Genomic DNA, 19228 nt, shown 5'->3' with positions numbered 1-19228 from the left:
ATCCTCTAAAATAAAACCAAATGTTATACACTTCTCCACACTCATCTGATAATCCAGAATACTTTGAGAATCTCACTTTTATCAGGTTCTGCAAATACTTGCTTAATACAAAAACAAATAAAAAGAAAACATTCCCAAAAACTTTACATCAAATTAACAATGTCCAGACAATTTTTGTTTTGCCTTCTCCCTCATCTAAATCCATAAAGACTCGTGTGAGTGACGTCACCTCTGCCTCCTGTGTAAATTTGCTGGTGGGAGATGGTCTCTTACACATTTTTAGATCTCCTGAAACCAAATTAATTAACTCAAAACAAACCAAAATTGTACCTGATCAGTCCCTTCACCCTTCCCCCCTTTGTGGACTCTGCGAAAGTAATGTAGCAGAGTTCAAAACTACATCTCAACATAACAAAGTCTGGCACTAGTTTAACCCCCTGTAATGTGCAACAGCCTGAAACAAAAATGACTTTTTCCTGACGAAAATACATTTGATCTTTACAATGACATAACTCATGTGTGAAATCAAAAACAAAACAATTGTAGTTAGTTATTCAATAAAACAAAAAATATTATCTCTGATAACATTAATTACTGCAAACCAATAAACTGTATATATAAATAGGGAACGGTGGGGGCACATACATTTTCAAAACCCCGTGTCTCACAGTATCTGTAGTTTAATACATCTGAATTAACATCAAAACACATGAAATCTGATCACATAAATATCGGAACGTTTATAAACAACAGCGCATGCGCAAAAGAGAAGAAATTTATTTCGGTTTGTAGACATTACTGATATATATATATCAGCAGTGCATATTGAAATCCCTTTGTCCCATCAGCCCTGCAGACTGCACCCAGTCAGCCCCCCTCCTCCTCCTCCCAAACACAGCACACTACAGGGGAGAGGGAGGGGGGTCACACACTCATTTCTCACAACTTCTCACAGCTTCTCACAATCTTAACACTTTCAATGCCGGCAAAACAACATACGTATCTGCAATCATTCATCACACCATTGTATAGGAATTATCTACGTATCAAACACATCTTTAACCATACAATCTGACGGCCACCATCTCTATATTATGATGACGTGTTGCTTCATCAGTGAACTAGACTGGAACTTCTGTAAAATAGAAAAGACACTACAAATGACAAAATTAACAAGGTGATTATTTCATACTGATTTGGTTGGGCCGGGCGTGGCCACATCAGGGGTGGGTGGTGGGGGGCAGCCTCTCCCATTGGAAACACATTGCGCAGCTGTGAAGGGGGGGGGGTTCCCCACCCACAATGAGGACACACTCAACATGAGGTACGGACACCATTACCGGGCGTCGGCTGGTCCTGTGTTTTCTAATACATATAACATACAATACCTTTCTTATTACTAACTTCCATTCACTTCACCAAATCATGAATAGGATCGGGTGATCCTGATGATTTGAATATGGACCGTAAACCATCCATTCTAACAGTCTATATTATACACGTAACTTATATAACAATTTTCGGTCTACAACTCTCTTGTCTGGCCACTATATTACTTACAATTTAATACACGACTTAACAGTTTGTTTTTTTTTAGTTTTTTTTTTTTTTTCAGTTTATACACCCCGCATATGCCTTATCACACGACTTATCAGTGTTTTTGTCTCACGTCTTATCACACGTCTTATCAGTGCATCATTGCACCCCGCGTGCCCGCGTCTCACGTCTTATCACACATGTACTTATGCCCGCGTGCCTATCCACGACTTATCACACATGTACTTATGCCCGCGTGCCCCTGTATAAGACAGGTTATAATACTATCCACGACTTATCACACATATATATTGTGCCCGCGTATTTTCTATCTAGTCCCTAATTACCCAGAGGATGGTTAGTCGGGCGCGACTAAGGTCTCACAGGTTTTTTAGCTCACAGCGGAAAATATCACCTCTGTCGCCTGAGATAGTCCAGGAAATCAACAAAAGGGTTCTACAGATCGCCACAAGACTGTCCACTAACACAGATAAGACGAAGATTTATAAAATCAATTCGCTTACCGTGTTATTGCGGAGGTGATCAAATTCCTTCAGTGGGCAACTTTGAGTTATCTGTTTCACCCTGTGATTGTCGATTGTCCGGATTTTGATATTTCCTCGAGTGAGGTCCCATCTGGGGTGCCAAATGTCAGGTCCGTATTTCACACCGAATAACCACCTCTGTAAATTGAAAGCTGAAGGCATGCCTGGAGAGAAGTACACCACACAAATGTCTGAGGTACAGCTTCAATGTCAGCCAGGAGCAACTGAACTTTATTCAGAACAAAGAAACACACACAGAGAAGACACATGCCCCTCCCTATAAGTTTTCCTATACATTCTTCTGCACACTCCTCTTTGCATTCCAGGGGGCGGTGTCTTCCATAGGTGTGTCCGACATGAACAAAGAACTTGTTATATATATCAGTATATTACACAAAGAACTGAAATGTATATACATATGTGTGAGGATAATATTTTTCAGACAATATACATGGTAATGATCCCTGACAGAATATATAAACCAGTAACTATTTTGTGTGGTATTACGATCAGTTTTACAAGCAGATACATTTAAAATGAGAAAAATCATAATTTTTGCTAATTTTCTCTAAATTTTGGTGTTTTTCACAAATAAGCAATGAATTTATTGACCAAATTTTTCCACGAACATAAAGTACAATATGTCACGAGAAAACAATCTCAGAATCGATTGGATAGGCAAAAGCATTCCAGAGTTATTAACACATAAATTGACACATGTCAGATTTGAGAAAATGGGGCTGGTCATGAAGGTCAAAATGAGATCTGTCTTGAAAGGGTTAAAAGAGTAATCTCAAGGGGCGTGGCTTGGCTGCCGGAGTGAATGGCTGCTTGAGAGCTCGGCTCCTAACTGCATAGCGGCTCACAGCGACATACCACCGCCGTTCCACCGCAAAACAACCTGCTGACGACCACCTGTGCCCAGGAATATACCCCACTACCACTAAGATGCCAAAGAAACACAAAGCGGCGGCCAAACCGGCTAAAATCCCGGATTTCTACTCACCTCATAGCCGCCCAGCAGAACAAGATGGCGCCGGAGGAAGCCCGCGCGCAGGATCCCTGACATCCGACCCGGGCTCACCATCCTCCATCACCTCTGCTCCTCCTAGACGCAGCAGCTCAGTCCCTGCTCTGCCACCGACGGGAGCAACAGCAAGCCCGCAGAAACCGACGCAGCTCACTCAGGCAGACATCTCTGCCGCGGACCTCAGGGGCCGCCATCTTGGCCTAGCGACACGAGGCACAGCATCACAGCCCTCCTCTCCTTGCAGCTCCAGACGCCCTGTAACATGGGCCCCATCTCCTCCTCGCGGCGACAAGGGCCAGGTAGGACATAATATCGATGTAACTCCTGACTATTTGACAAAGGGAGACACGCTTGCTAATGTACCCTCCTCCACCGACCCCATTACTGAGCAAACGCTCAAACAAATGTTGCAGGCCCTTCAGCAATCCATACATTCTGGGTTTGCTCAGCTACTTAAACCATTAGCTGACTCACTTCAGGTGGTAGAGGAAAGAGTTCAGCATGTGGAGTCAAAAATGGGGGTGCTCACTACATCCCATAACGAGCTCATCGATGCCCATTATGATCTTGAGACGGATCTCTCTCATTTACAAGCTAAGGTAGCTGATTTGGAAGACAGATCACGCCGGAATAATGTGAAATTCAGAGGGGTCCCGGAGGACATTGCCACCAAAGATTTAACCCTTTATATACAGGATTTCATAAAAGCTTTGATACCCGACTGCTCCCCAAGGGACCTCATCATTGATAGAGCACATAGGCTTCCAAAGCCAAAACATATGTCCGAAAATATACCGCGAGATGTGCTAGCCCGCTTCCACTTCTACCACATTAAGGACTCTTTCATGTCTGCATCTAGGAGGAAGGAAGCGTTCCCCGCGCAATTCCGGATGGTCTCCGTATATGCAGATCTTTCAGCGGCCACGTTGCAACTTCGGAGGCAATTCGCGCCAATCACTTCTGCACTTCGAGATAACAAAATTCTCTACAGATGGGGATTTCCTGTACGCCTGCTCGTCCACAGGAACGACTCCTTACACGTCATTAGATCCGTACAAGATGGCATTTCTCTCCTTCTGCTGTGGGATATTCGGGTCGCATTGATGGAGAATACTCCGAAAGCTGTTCCACCGCCTGTTGCACAGGAGTGGCAAACGGTCCGGTCACGTAACCGTCCACGACGCTGAGGTGGTTCGCTTACTAGGATGCAGTGCAGTCCACTGTACCGGTTTTCAAGATGACTGATTTCCCCCATTATTGTCTTGAACACAACCGGTGTTCAGACACATTTCCTTTAATGTATATTTTTCTTTTGTTTTTGTTTGTCCTGTTTTGCCACATATATCTGCAGATCTGTCGAGGTAGCTATATGTTTTTCTATAATGCCTTCTTCTTGATGATATCTGTAATGCATTGGTTTGTAATCCTATTCATCCATCCTGATGCACGGTTAATTTCATGTGTCCGCAAGCAACAACACACCCTATATAGTCATGGCGCTTAAATTTACGTCCATTAACGTTAATGGCTTGAATAACCCATATAAACGCTCGACTATCTGGAAAGAAGCCCTTAAAACCTCCTGTGACGTCCTCTGCGTGCAAGAGACGCATTTATTAGAAAAGGATGCAGTTCGCCTGAAACATCCTGCATTTCCACACGTGTTTCAATCCCACCACTCATCCAAAACTAGAGGTGTGTTGTTGGCTGTGAAAAACACGGTCGCTTTTCAAATGCATGATCTATTAACTGACCCCAATGGCCGATATATTATCCTAAAGTGTTCTATTAACAATGCCCAATACACGATAGTTACAATATACGCCCCTAATCGTCACCAATTGAAGTTCTTCCACAAGATTACACGCCTAATTTCTAAACATAAACAAGGTAGACTGATCCTGTGTGGAGACTTCAACGCTGTAATGGATGCGGAGTTGGACTCCACTTCGCAGTCTCGATATTCTCATGTCATCATAGGTGATTTGTTCTGGAAGGAGGAAATATACGACATTTGGCGCATGCATCACAGCACAGAGAGAGACTTTACCCACCATTCCCAGGTACACAATAGCTATGCCAGAATAGACATGTTTCTGGTAGACAAAGAATCTGTTTTCCTAACGGAATCCACGGCTATTGGAGACGTCTGCTGGTCGGACCACGCTCCTCTCACCCTGACTCTCAAAGAAACACATAATACCCCGCCTACATACCTGTGGAGGGCTAGTCCCTTTCTCCTCTCACATCCCACACATAGAAAAACCATAGAAACTGATCTGACGGAATACTTTGCTATTAATGACACAGCAGATATCGGGATTGCAGCGCTATGGAACGCCCATAAGGCCTACATTAGAGGTACCTTTATCAGACTGGGTCATATGGTTAAGAAACAAAAGGTAGCAGAGGTATTAGGCCTGACAGAGGAAATCCGATGCCTAGATGCAAAAAACAAAGTTGCTCCCTCAGATGACCAAGCGTCTCAGCTCCTCCTTCTAAGACAACGTCTCAGAATGTGTCTATTGTCAGAATACGAAAAATCCCTTAGAAAAACCAAAGCGAAATATTATTCACAAAATAATAAGGCAGGGAAACTTTTAGCAACGCGTCTCAAACTCCAACACCAGAAAACCAGAATTCCGTATCTTCGGAATCCACAATCTCAAACTAAAATTGCAGACCCTAGAGACATAGCTGAGCAGTTCCGTAAATACTACTCATCCTTGTATAATATTAGAGATGATCCCTTTGTCGAACGGCCAAACCCGCCTGAGATACAAACATTCCTACAATCTGCTTCACTGCCTAGTCTCACTCCAGAACAACTTCAGACACTAAACGCCCCTATCACCGAATTGGAAATTGTAAAAGTCATACAATCCCTTCCACAAGGGAAAGCTCCGGGTCCTGACGGTCTCACAACCCTATATTATAAAAATTTTACGTCCCTACTGGTACCATATTTGAGTAAATTTTTCCAGCAAGCCATGATCGGAGGCTCATTCCCTAGAGAAAACCAAGCGGCATTAATTGTCACGCTACCTAAACCAGGGAAAACTACTGACACACCTCAAAACTTCCGGCCTATTTCATTGCTCAATGCTGATCTTAAACTTTATGCAAAGCTGATAGTTAATAGACTCACCCCAATATTGGCCACCCTGATAAGCAGTGACCAAGTCGGTTTTATCAAAGGCAGACAAGCATCCGACAACACCCGTAGAATCTTGAATATAATACATCATCTGGAGTCAACGAAAGAGCGGGCAACGCTATTAGCATTAGATGCAGAAAAGGCGTTTGACCGTATCAATTGGACATATGCCTTTTCGACCCTACGGACAATGGGGTTGGAGGGGGACATCCTGACTGCTATTCAGGCTCTGTATTCTGCTCCATCTGCCAGAGTGTACACCAATGGGGTCCTTTCTCGGGACTTTGATATCTCTAACGGAACCCGTCAGGGTTGCCCCTTGTCCCCAATAATATTCATTCTCTCTATGGAGCCCCTGGCTCAGCACATTAAACAACATAGCCTTATTCAGGGTATAAAAATTGGTAACAAAATCCATACCATCTCATTGTATGCGGATGATATCATTTTGTCCCTTTCTCAGCCTGTTAGCTCACTTGAATCGGTTATGGATGTCATTAAATCCTTTGGCAAACTTTCCTATTACAAACTAAACACCCTAAAATCCCAGATGCTACCCTTACACTTAGATTCTGACACGTTGTTTTTTCTGAAGTCGAAATATCCATTTGATTGGAGACTAGATGGCATTCAATACTTAGGCATTACCATCTCTCCCTCCTTCCGTGATCTATACAAGGCCAACTACGAACCCCTACTTCATTCCATTCATGCAGAATCTGATAGACTCCTCCAACACGACACGTCATGGATAGGACGTATAGCGGCGTACAAAATGCTCCTTTTACCCAGGCTATTATACCTATTCCGTACCCTTCCAATCAGCTTGCCCTCCAAGTTCTTTGCGATGGCACAAAAAACATTATCTCGATTTGTGTGGGCGGGAGGTAAACCTAGAACTTCCAGACATATATTATCCCGTGACAAAAAGTTAGGTGGACTGAGTGTCCCAGACATACATAGCTACTATATTGCCACCCTAGTGGCACAGACTATGGATTGGTGGCATGGTAATCAAGATATCCATTGGCTTCAAATTGAATCATCATACATGTCCCCGATAAGCCTAAAAACCGCCTTGTTTCTGTCCTTCTGGGATATCCCACAGATCTGTGCAATATCTCCACTAACCAAGGCGACCCTACAGTGTTGGTCATACTTACAGCGCACATCTACTGAAAAACTCCCACTATTAAAGTCATACATTCCTATTGATATTTTTTCACTGATTGTTCCCAACTTATCACTATCTTCATGGTCCCTAAAAGGCATTACTAATGTATCTCAGTTATTTAAGGATGATTACTTGGTGAGCTTTGAACATCTTGTGGCTCAATACTCTATTCCTATCACAGATTTCTTTAAATATCTCCAGATCAGAGACTGTACAGCGAAATATAACAATTTTGATGCTGTATGTCTTTTTAAAATGTTTGGGTATCTCTCTAAACGCAGCAAGGGCCTGAGATTTGTGTATAATTTACTACATTCACATACACTTTTTTCCAAAACACACCATATGCGGCTCTGGGAAAGAGAAATGAACTGCTCTTTTTCAGAAGAAACATGGATATCTGCATTTAGATTAATCTACAAAGCATTACCCTGTATCCAACACGTAGAAGCTGCTATAAAGACCTCATTAAGGTGGTACTACACCCCGGATAGACTACACAGGATGTTCCCTGAGACATCTCCACTATGCTGGAGAGGATGTGGCCATATCGGTACTCTTTACCATACGCTGTGGTCATGCCCCACGCTGCTTCCGTTCTGGTCTCAGATTTTTGATCTTGTATCCACAGTCTCTAGATGTAGAATTGCACAATCCCCTCAGACGGCCCTGTTGTTTATAGAAATGGAGGCAATACCCATAGCATTAAGATGCCTGATTTGCAAAATCCTAGTCATGGCCAAATTGGTGGTAACCCGCCATTGGAAGGAATCTGCTGCTCCTATGCTAGGAGAAGTGATCATACTCATTAACACGACATATGCATATGAAAAAATCATCTCCTTGGGTAACTCCTCGTTCCACAAATTCACAGCAATATGGAATCCATGGTCAACCAGTGTGTATCACATTGCATAACACGAAGGTGCAATTGGCCTCAAGGTCAGTGTCTCCCCCAATAGGGAACATTAATATTTATCAGGACGATATTTGTGGCTTTTCTGTTCTTCTTTGCTGGTTTTATCCTTTTTCTGTTCTTTTTTATGCTACGACACAATGTCATCTCTCCAATCACGATTACCTCAATTCTTGCTTTGTATGAAGAGATGATTGATTGTACCAATTGTACCAATAATATCGCAAAGTTTAATTGCGAAATGCTGTTCTGTTTTCATGTTAAAACTAATAAAAAATTATTGAAACGAAAAGAGTAATCTCAAATAATAAAAAAATGAGTAAAAAAAATATACAGAAATACACATTTTTTACAATGAATAAACTTTTTTAAATATAAATCCCAAAACATGAAATAATATAGACCTATTTGGTATCGCCGCGTCCGTAACAACCTGTACAACAAATGTATAATATTATTTATGACGTTCGGTGAATAGTGTGGAAAAAAAAACGTAAAACTGCAGCGGAACTTTTTTTTTCTGCATTTTCGCCAAAATATAAATGAAAGGATAATGTATGTGTTTTTTGAGTTGAACTTTATGTAGGTGCCATTTTTTTGGTACAAAGTCTCGCACAACTATGTTGTACAAACAATAAAAAAAGTTCTGAGTGCCGGGATGCAAAGAGGGAAATATAAAAAAATAGTTCTGTTCTCAAGGCCAAAATTGTCCCTGTCCTTCAGGGGTTAATGGGTTGTCCTTTTGTGCCCTAAATGCAAAGATTAGGAAGAAGCTACTGATGTTGAGGATTACGGGGCAGCGAAGCCTCTGCCATTTAGTAGAATGTTTAACCTGCAAGACTTGATCATAGAAAATAAAGAGTGCTCTAATCTGGAGGCTTTATATTAAAGTACATTTACCTCCAAAAATTAGGGCAAGGGATTCCATCAACTTCAAAGCACTCTTTCCAAAGAGTTTATAAAGCCGTACATTTTTGAGGGCCTTGATAAGAACGTCTGGACGATGCAGCAAATTGGCCATCATTGTTCCTGGAGGCAATTCATGAGATGCTGCACCAGTCCTTTAATTATAGCTCCATTTGTCCTGTAGAAAGGTGATCATTTGGGAATACCCTTTAATTGTCTTATAATAATCTGGAGTTCTATCGTGTGTTATACTCCAGTCACCTCCAGAGCTGTAGTCAGTCTCGCTGTTTTCCTGTTTAGCTCTGTTGCTGTGTAGGAGATGTAGGCTAGGCAGAGAGAGAGACTCTGCAACACACGCTGCATGTAGGTCTATGGAGAGGGAGGGGTAAACAGGGGAACGAAGCAGGAGGAGCAGTGTGAGAAACACACAGATGTCCTGGTAAGAGTTCTGTCACCCCAGTGCTGGATTCTCAGCTACGCTTCTCATTATTCTCTATAAACCCCTCCATGCAGCAGCAGCTTCTTTATATGTGATAGAGCAGGATTCTCCTCTATGTGTGCAGTGTATAGAAGACCTGATAACCACGAGGCTACGTCCACTAGCTCAGAGAAAACTGAGAATTAGAGAGCGAGCCTGCAGAGGGGAAACTGCGAAATAATGCCACATACAAGCCCTATAATGGCCAGATCTAGTGGTTTTCCTTATGTACTCATATGACCGCTTAATCTGAAAAGTTAGGGACGCGTTAAACAATAAAATGCATGCAAAAACAAAATACACATTTCTCTACTATGTAATATTATTAAAGGGGTATTCCCAGAATTAGATTTCTCACCTATCCACGGGACAGATGATAAATGTCTAAACGCTGGGGACCCCAAAGAGCCCCGCGTTCTTCATCGCTGCACCCCCTGAGGAGCTTGAATGGAGCGACGGTCAAGTATGTGCGGTGTCGCTCCATTCAAAGTCGAGGAGACTAAACTAGAACAGCTGTTTCCGTCAGTCCCATAGACATTGTATGAGGTGGCGGGGTGCATGTTTGACCGCTGCCCCACGTAAAGGAAAGGTGTCAATTTTTTGTTTTGTTTTTAATTTATTTGATGCGTTTCAAGTTATGGGGCTATTTTTTAATTATTTTTTTCTAATTATTTTAATGTGTTCCCTAATGTAACTTTTTATTTATGTTCTTACTTTTGTGGGGGCAGCCTCTGCAATCATCACAGGAGCTGTCGCCGATTCAAATGAACTACTTAAAAATTGATTGTGACAGGTTAGTAGCGGTCGCATTAAAAGCAGGTCAATGACTATTAATCCCGGTCACATTGAACTGCCCCCCCCCCCCCCCCCGTTTTCATAACCAGCCAGATACAATAAAACAGCACCAGCCTAGCATTACCATGGGGGGAGGGGCCACCTCCTAATACTAGTCTGCGGCTGCCCCAGTGGCCAAACATTACTCCAAATGGTCTGGATCTTACCTGTCTCTTCCCGGTACCCCTGGTGGTGGTGGGTACTGGGCTAATAATGGGGGGAGGTTAGTGCTTTTCTTTTTACTGGCCAACACTAGGCCCCACCTTTAGTATTGGACGCTGTCAAACAGACAACTGCTATTACTAAGGCGCTAATAAAGATTTTAACAGACCTAAGAAAACATTTTTTTTTAATTGAAATAAAAACTCCCCCACACCCCTCATTGACCATTTTATTTTTAAAAAAATACAAAAAAAAGGTAGATCATCGAAGTAGCCCAAACGGTCCGGCAGGAACATGCAAAGAAAAAAAAATGACGTATTATTAAAAACAAACAAAAAACACGTCTTCCCCCTACAACCGACTTCTGTCTTCTCTCCTGCACCGCAAAAGAAACTACAGGTCAATGAAAAATCATTCCCCTTCATGTAACTCGGTTACCTGTCAACTGGAAAGTCACGTCTAATTCCTAGATGACTTTGTGGTGCTCCGCCACGGGGATACCTTTTTTCCTCTGGCGGGTGATTTTTTCCTTTGACTGGTAGCAGAGTTACATGACCGGATAAAATAATTCCCCATCAAGTAGCTCTGCTAATATCAACTAAAAAATCATCCATCACAGGGTCTCCCTCTTGACTTTCATCGTTCGCAGTCTTTTGGCGTGTCCTGCCATCGTACAGTCACTCACAATGGAGTTGCACTGTGGTAAGCAATTTGAAGACACCTCCACCTGGATTGTATCCAAAAATAGAGAGGGTGGTGAATGTGGTCACTAGTAGGTGGTCTCCCTCCCACGTTTACAGCCACCGTGAGTCGGGTTGCTTTGCCTGATTGACCTTGCTGTAATTATGGGAATTCTGCTCCCTCTGGTGGCCAACCTAGGGAAACATGGCAAATTATTATTTCATTTTTAATATATCCCATCCCTCACTGGGACTCCTGTTCTACTAATTGATGGGGCTACCAACGGTCAGACATTTATCACCTGTCCGTGGATAGGTGATAAATGTCCTTTTTATGAATACCCCTTTAACCCCTTAATGACGCGGCCTAGTTTGGACTTTAAGGCTCAGACCCCATTTTTGAAATGTGACATGCCTTTTTGTGGTAATAACTTTTGTCGTGCTTTTACGCATCCAATCGATACCATGATTTTCTCGTGACACATTGTACTTTTGTTAGTGGTAAAATTTGGACGATACATTCAATGTTTATTTGTAGAAAATCCCCAAAATGTACATTTTAAATTTAGAAAAATGCTAATTTTTCCAGATTTCCTTAATCTGCTTTGAAGACTTCTGTCATCTGCCTTACAGTCAGTAAGTGGTGGTATTTATACCACACACCATATTTATTTACTTTTTTCCATAGGTCTGGTTTTGATGACATTGTTTTTGAACATCCTTTTATTTTTCTAGGACGTTACAAAGCTTATAACTTTAGCAGCAATTTTTTCAAGAAAATTTCCAAAACCTTTATTTTTAGGGACCAGTTCAGTTCTTAAGTGACCTTGACGGGCCTATGTATTCAAATCACCCCATTTTAAAAACGGCACCCCTTGAACTATTCATAACAACAGCATTTACAAAATGTCTTAAAATAGTTTAATACCCCTGGCCTAAAGGGTTAAGTGAAGGTCCATTTACCTGGGTCTGCCATCGGGTAACGGGACGAGCTGGACACCATCAGTAAGGCTCCATTCATATGGGTCAGATTTTCCATATGCAATAATGTGGATCTGCGGCAGAAATCAGAGGCTTATCTGCCACAATGCCCCTTATAGAGTGCCGCACAGTTCCCCCTGTAGATCATGTCACACATCCCACTTGTATATAGTGCCCCCCAAACCTACTAAAAAAAACTTGTACTCGCCTAGTCCCGTTCCCACGACGAATGAAGCTGCACAGCAGACCTCCTCAGCCACGTCAGGCCGACAGCCTATGAGATGCCGTGATGGGACCCTTGCCCAGGCTGGCACGATGCAGTGACCTCATCACGCCGGCCTGCACAGGGATCATGTGCCAGCGTCTTACAGGCCTAACGTGACCTAGTGAATGGTGGAACAGGGAGATGATGGCTCTCCTATGGACGCCGATACAATAGAATGTGGCAGTCACTTGGGGATCCGCCAGTGACGCCACTGGTCCAGACAACTTGCGTCTGAGGTCCGGGTTTGGACCAGGGTCTGCTGGTTGAAGCCCCTGCTTTAGGTGGTACACAGGATTTAAAGCAAAGACGGGGTGAAATTTAAATATTTATTTTTTTTGTAGAAATTCAATCTCAACCCATTTTTGTCCTGTAACACAGAAGGTCTTACCAGAGAAACGCAACTTAATATTTATTACCCCGTTTCTATAAATATCCCACATGCGGCACGCCATGAGTCAAAAATGGCTGAAAATGACGAAGCTGAAAACATTTTTGAGACGTGTTTTTTTTTTTTTTTAGTTTTTGAACTTTCAATTTATTTTTATTTTTCTGCAACATTAAAAAAAAAAAATTCCCACTAGGGGACTTGAAGGTTTAACTGTCTGATCGCTGTCATAGTGCATTGCAGTGTATTATACCGTCAGGTTCACACTGACTGGCAGCTTATTAGGTCTTTCCTGTGGCAGGGCCTAATAGCCTTCCGTAGATGGCAGACATGGAGGCCATTGTTAGGCCTCTGGTTGCCATAGTCACCCTGCAATCGAGTCACGGGGACGCCGGTGGTGTTCGAACCCCTTAGATTCCGCAGTCGATATTAACCGCGACATTAAGGGCTTATTCGGTGGTTACTACCGTGATTGGTCCCTGGGGAATGAGCTGTGATAATTGCTGCACAAAAACAACAGTTACCACAGCTCTTACACGTGGCGGTGGAAATAGTACGCCGGGGCTTTAACCACGTAACATTATAACGATGCGCTCAGCTCGATCTAATAGTCCTGAGCGGAGCATTAAGGGGTTAAGGAATTGCGTGCAATTTCCATATGTAAAAGAATTGGGTATTAATAAAGTAATCTACATATGAGTGACGTTGTGTGTAATAAAGTAATCTACATATGAGTGACGTGTGTAATAAAGTAATCTACATATGAGTGACGTGTGTAATAAAGTATCTACATATGAGTGACGTGTGTAATAAAGTAATCTACATATGAGTGACGTGTGTAATAAAGTAATCTACATATGAGTGACGTTGTGTGTAATAAAGTAATCTACATATGAGTGACGTTGTGTGTAATAAAGTATCTACATATGAGTGACGTTGTGTGTAATAAAGTATCTACATATGAGTGACGTTGTGTGTATAACTTTATGGAACCTTCATCTTTTCCATAACGGACTCGCATGCGCAGTAATAACTTCATGTGCGCGGATTTATCTGCAGTTCTGTTTATACTTCAGAAGAGACGGATGGATCTGACGTTAATATTTCTTTTACCCCGGTGTCCCCGGCTCTGCACATTACTGAGCGAGAGATAAACATACGGGATAAATATTTGTATACTTGTTAATTTGAAGAAGTAAAGGGATTTGAGTGATATGGCTGCACGTGGGGCACTGCGGGGGCGCAACTAGGAAACACTGGGCCCCCCTCCCCTGGGTGTCACACACAGCCTGGCCTTGTAGACAGTGTTATACACCCCCCCCCCCTGTAGACAGTGCTATACAGCCCCCCACCCCTGTAGACAGTGATATACTTTCAAGGATCACAGAGGGACAATCGATGTGGCACGCAGCGGCAATTTTTTTTTCTTTGAAGCCACGCCTCTAATCCCTCCCAATCCCCGCTCATACCCGGTTCAGCCCACACAGTATAATGCCCCCCATAGCTGTCCCCACAGTATAATGCCCCCCATAGCTGTCCCCACAGTATAATGCCCCCCATAGCTGTCCCCACCGTATAATACCCCCACACAGTATAATGCCACCGCATATAATAAAATGCTCCCATATCAGCCTCCCTTCCCTACCCAGTCTAATGCCCCATAGTGCCTAATAGAAAAATAATAACGTAATTACTTCCCTATCCCCGTTCCCACGACGGGTGGGGGATCCTTCTCCGGTCTATGCTGTGAGTGGCTCAGCGCAGATGACTACATTGCGCCTGCCTGCGCCGAGCCGCTCACGGCAGAGTGAATGGTGGAGCACGGAGCTGTCCGCTCCTTGTTCCAGCATTCAGGAAGCGGGACCAGCGCGGTGAGCGCTGTGTGGCGCCCCCCCAGGTTTAGGGGCCCGGTCGCAATTGTGACCGTTGCGACCCCTAGAGCTATGCCTCTGTATACAGTAGCCTATGGCAGAGCAGGGAGATCCCTCCCTGCTCTGTCATAGTGTTCAATAGTATCTGCATCCGAAGGACACAGACACTACTGAATGTGGTGTCGCTACCGCTGTAGCAGCCATAGCGGCTGCTAGCAGAGCCTCCGGGCATAGGGGAGCCCGTGCCAGCTGGCGGCATGGGCCCCGAAGCAGCCGCTATGGCTGCTATAGTGGTAGTGACGCCACTGTGGCTGGCACTGAGAGCACAATGAAATGGTTATTGGTGCCGCCATGCCTGATTCTGTAGCTGTTACCACTGTGGCTGGCTCTGCGGGAACTGCAGCTGTTACTGACGCTACTGTGGCTGGCATTGGTGGCACTGCATCTATTATGTGTGCAACTGCGACTGGCATTGGTGGCACCGCGGCTGTTACTGGTGGCACCGCGGCTGTTACTGGTGGCACCGCGGCTGTTACTGGTGGCACCGCGGCTGTTACTGGTGGCACCGCGGCTGTTACTGGTGGTACCGCGGCTGTTACTGGTGGCACCGCGGCTGTTATTGGTGGCACTGCAGCTGAACGGAGTTGAGTTTGAAATCGGCATTCTAGATAAATTGATTTATATGCATAAGAAAAGGGATTTGTATGAATTGATGCAGAGCTCACCCAGTCAGAGCAGCATGTACCGCGCTTCAGTATGTCTGGAGGAGGAGGGAGATCCAGAAGGATTCAGTGGTCTGAGCCATTGATCGCCTGTGGTGGCTGAGAAAACGTGGCCTCGCTGAAAGTCCTTGCACGTCCGCTGCTGCAGTGTCACAGCTGTGGGGGACGGGGCCCCGGGGGTTTGTGTGGAGACGACAGGTTTCTCCTCCATGCTCAGCAGCGTCTCTCCTGATTGGTATTAATTAGATTTCACAATTCTGTGTCAAAACAAAATCAGGGGAAGCTTTAGCGGCAAATTAATCGGAAGAATTTGCTGGATCGCCCAGCCCTGGTGTGCTGAAAGTCCTTAGGCATTTGTAGGTAACATTGTGTGGGTATAACCCGTAGAGCAGTGGACCTATATGGAACCTGTACAGAATATTCACCCCATTTACACCCCACACGATGGGTCCCGTGGATCTCCCGGCTGCTTGGGCTGGGAAATGTCTCACGGTCTGTTGTGCGGCTCTTGTAGTCCCTCAGTCTACGAGATGAGATTCCATCACCACTGCTGCATTTCATTTGTGTGGCACGAGGGGTCTCCGGAGTTCTCCATTCTGTCTTGTAAAAGAAAGTTCCCAGAGCCGGTGCAAGTTTTATTTCTCGCTTTCCATTTTGGTCTTTTTGTAAGGGGCAGAGGACAAAACACGAATGCTCATTATTCTTTAAAGTATTACTATCTGATCATTATTTGTATGCGGGTTTTCTACTTGGTTTGGGATTTGTCATTACTGACCGTTCTTTTCTCGCCCTTCAGTTACAAGAACCCTTCAAAAGCCGATGGTGTAAACTACCTGCGGACAAGTGATGAGGTGACTACATACAATATCTTGCAAAGTAATCGTTACTATAGCTAATAACAGGTGGAGATTCTGTCTGATATTCTGTGACAAATTATCACCGAATATATCTTTATAGCGGCAAGAGCTTTGATAACCTGCCTGCAGTCACCACTAGGGGGCACTTGTTGCATAGTGGTGTTTTGATTCCATGCATAAACAGTTTAGTCCCTTCTAAGCACTGGTGGCTACTTCAGGCAGACGAGCATATTACCCCCTAATGCTGTGCAGGGGATCAGAAAAACGGAGCTCTGACCTTGGGAAACACCATTTACATTAAAAGCCAAATGGTGTTTGAGGGTGGCCATTCACACTGTGCGCCTACGGCACGAGGCCTGTGACTTTCTGGCACTTACTTTTGTCTCTAAACTCAAAGCCCCTGTCACAATTTTGCTTTTTATGAGCATGATGGTAGTTGTCACCTCTGTGTCCACTGATAACATCAAATCGGGATACATAAGAAGCGAATCTGCTCAAATACTGAAATCTGAAGCCGACACAAATCTGAGATGTTTATTACTGGTGTTTGGGTGGAAAATTCTCTACCCTGAAATCAGCAATGCATAGAAACATTTATGGTACCTTATCCTTCTTTTTCTTTTCTTTCACCAGGGAGATTTCCGACACAAGTCTTCATTTGTTATTTGAAACAGGAAACCTATAATTAAGAGTCTTTCGGGAAAGACACTCAAAAATTGCACTGCAAAGGGTGAAGGCCACGCATCGCTATGAACCCTTTACATTTTGCCAAAGTACAAGCTGTCTGCCCTCCGCCAAATAAATCACCGTCCTCTGCTTCTTAAGCGTGGGAACGTGAGTGGCTGTGACAGTGAAACGTGGAGTCAGATGAACTGTTAAAGGGTCTGCAGCCAAGTCCCGGGATTACTACAAACACTGCCAAATACTAAAACATTCGATTTTTTTTTGGAAGCTGACAGAAAATCTGACGACTGCGCCAGAGACTTTTTCTATAAACTTTTTATCTGGGACGAGGAAAGCGTTCTGTTTTTTTAAAATAAAAATTTCTCTTGGAATCCAAAGCACAGGAGCTTCAGCACCGAACAAACCATTTTTAAAGTGTTTATTTCACCTGTTTGGGGCAATAAATTAGGTGGAGTTTTTGATGCTCTTTTTAGGCACAGAAAGTTGGCTGAGATATTTGGGTTAAAGGGATTTTTAGCACAAAACACATGTATCCTCGATCTACATTTCCATAGAGCCGCCGGACACACAAGCTGGACACAGACCCAGAAGTCCCATGCTTTTCATGGAGCACTTCGGGGGACTTTCGTTCTCCTTATCGCTGGGGGTCTCAGCGGTCGGACCCCCAGCTATCACACATGTATCCCCTATCCTGTGAATAGGGGATACATGTGTTTTGCGGGACAACCCCTTTAAGGGTCTTTAGATGTTTTGTATTTGAATGTAAAAAAAAAGTTTCTGGTTCTCCTACAGTTGGGTGACTGCGGGTCCAGGATTAAGCGTGTTTCATGCACCACGTGGTCTCCATAGCCCTGGAACTGAAGTCTCTGAACGCTCCGCAGTGTGTCATCCTCCTCTGGTCACCGGGCGGCCCCACAATGGCTTATGAGGACTATTTGATATACGTGTTAGTCGTGCAGTATTTGAACATAGCAGGTTGCCAGTAAGTGTGTGCTGGAAGCTTTGTAACCGCATCAAACAATACTGAAAATAAGTTGTGGCCTTCGGAAGGTGAACCCCTCACATCAGCATTAATGTTGTTCTTTACTCATATTGTCAAACCAAGAAACTCATTTGTTTGTATGAAGCGGCTTCATTAACCTGGTTTCATCTCGCAGGTCCCTAAAAAAAATGTTGCCTTTAAAAAAAATTGCAAGGTGGAATATATGCAACATGTTTAGAAAAATAGCAATATAGAAATGTGTGACTAGGTCTATAAAATAGCAGAGTGTGAATAAGGCTTAAACGTTCCCCTAAGTTAATGGGGGAATAGTTCTTTCTGCTCGATGAGACTGTGGCTGTTTTTTGGCCCAAAAACAGTTTGTGTGAATATCGAACGCTTTCATTTTTTTCAGCTTTAAATAAAATGCTGCTTGGACTTCCTGTCACCGTAAAGATGAGAAGAGAAAGACGACAAAGGGGGAGATTCACCTACAGTCTCCTGGGCTGCGTGATTGTATGAGTAGGTGAAGAGGGAACAAATTCTTATGAAGATGGCACGCTTTATTTAGTGGTACTCAGGAGGCATAGTAGATTTTTTTTTTTTAAATATATATATATATATATATATATATATTTATTTCCAGTACATCCCTCATGACAGCACCACAGGAGGTGGCCCTATTGACCTCTATAGGGACAGGAAGACAGAGAGGTTAAAAGGCCCCTGCAACCGCCAACTCGCCAGTGTTCTTCCTGTCCCTACAGGGTCAGGAGCAGAGAGACGTCGCTCCTGTGATGCTGCAGGGGGCAAGATCGGGGAGTCCATGCACTCCCCCTTCTATTCCTCCTAAGACCTAGGCTAATACCCCACAAACTAAAGGTCCCTTAGCTCCCAACCTAAAACACCTATCTTAGGCATGGTTCCGATAGTGTGTGGGGTTCGGGATTCCCCAGCAGGCTCCGGCCTGGCTGCGTGACCATGCGGGGACCGGCAGCTCCATATGGTTGGAAGCGCCAGCAAACATCCTCGTAAGCGCCGCATAGCCGGAAATCTCAGTCGCCGG

General features: G+C 43.9%; 1 protein-coding gene across 3 annotated transcripts in view; it reads left to right on the top strand.

The window, feature by feature from the left end:
* Window positions 1-18600, top strand: part of JAM3 (junctional adhesion molecule 3) — a 95013-nt gene extending 76413 nt beyond the window's left edge. For all 3 annotated transcript variants that reach the window (XM_075839093.1, XM_075839092.1, XM_075839091.1), the window contains 2 exons: window positions 16439-16493; window positions 17133-18600. In XM_075839093.1, coding sequence (XP_075695208.1) covers window positions 16439-16493; window positions 17133-17168 — 91 coding nt within the window. In that variant the 3' untranslated portion in view covers window positions 17169-18600. The remainder of the gene's footprint in view (window positions 1-16438; window positions 16494-17132) is intronic.
* Window positions 18601-19228: the final 628 nt, after the last annotated feature.

This window comes from Rhinoderma darwinii, chromosome 10, assembly GCF_050947455.1.
Source record: "Rhinoderma darwinii isolate aRhiDar2 chromosome 10, aRhiDar2.hap1, whole genome shotgun sequence".
NCBI lineage: Eukaryota > Metazoa > Chordata > Amphibia > Anura > Rhinodermatidae > Rhinoderma > Rhinoderma darwinii.
Note: the sequence above shows the minus strand (reverse complement) of the source record. Positions and strands in the feature narration are given on the sequence as shown.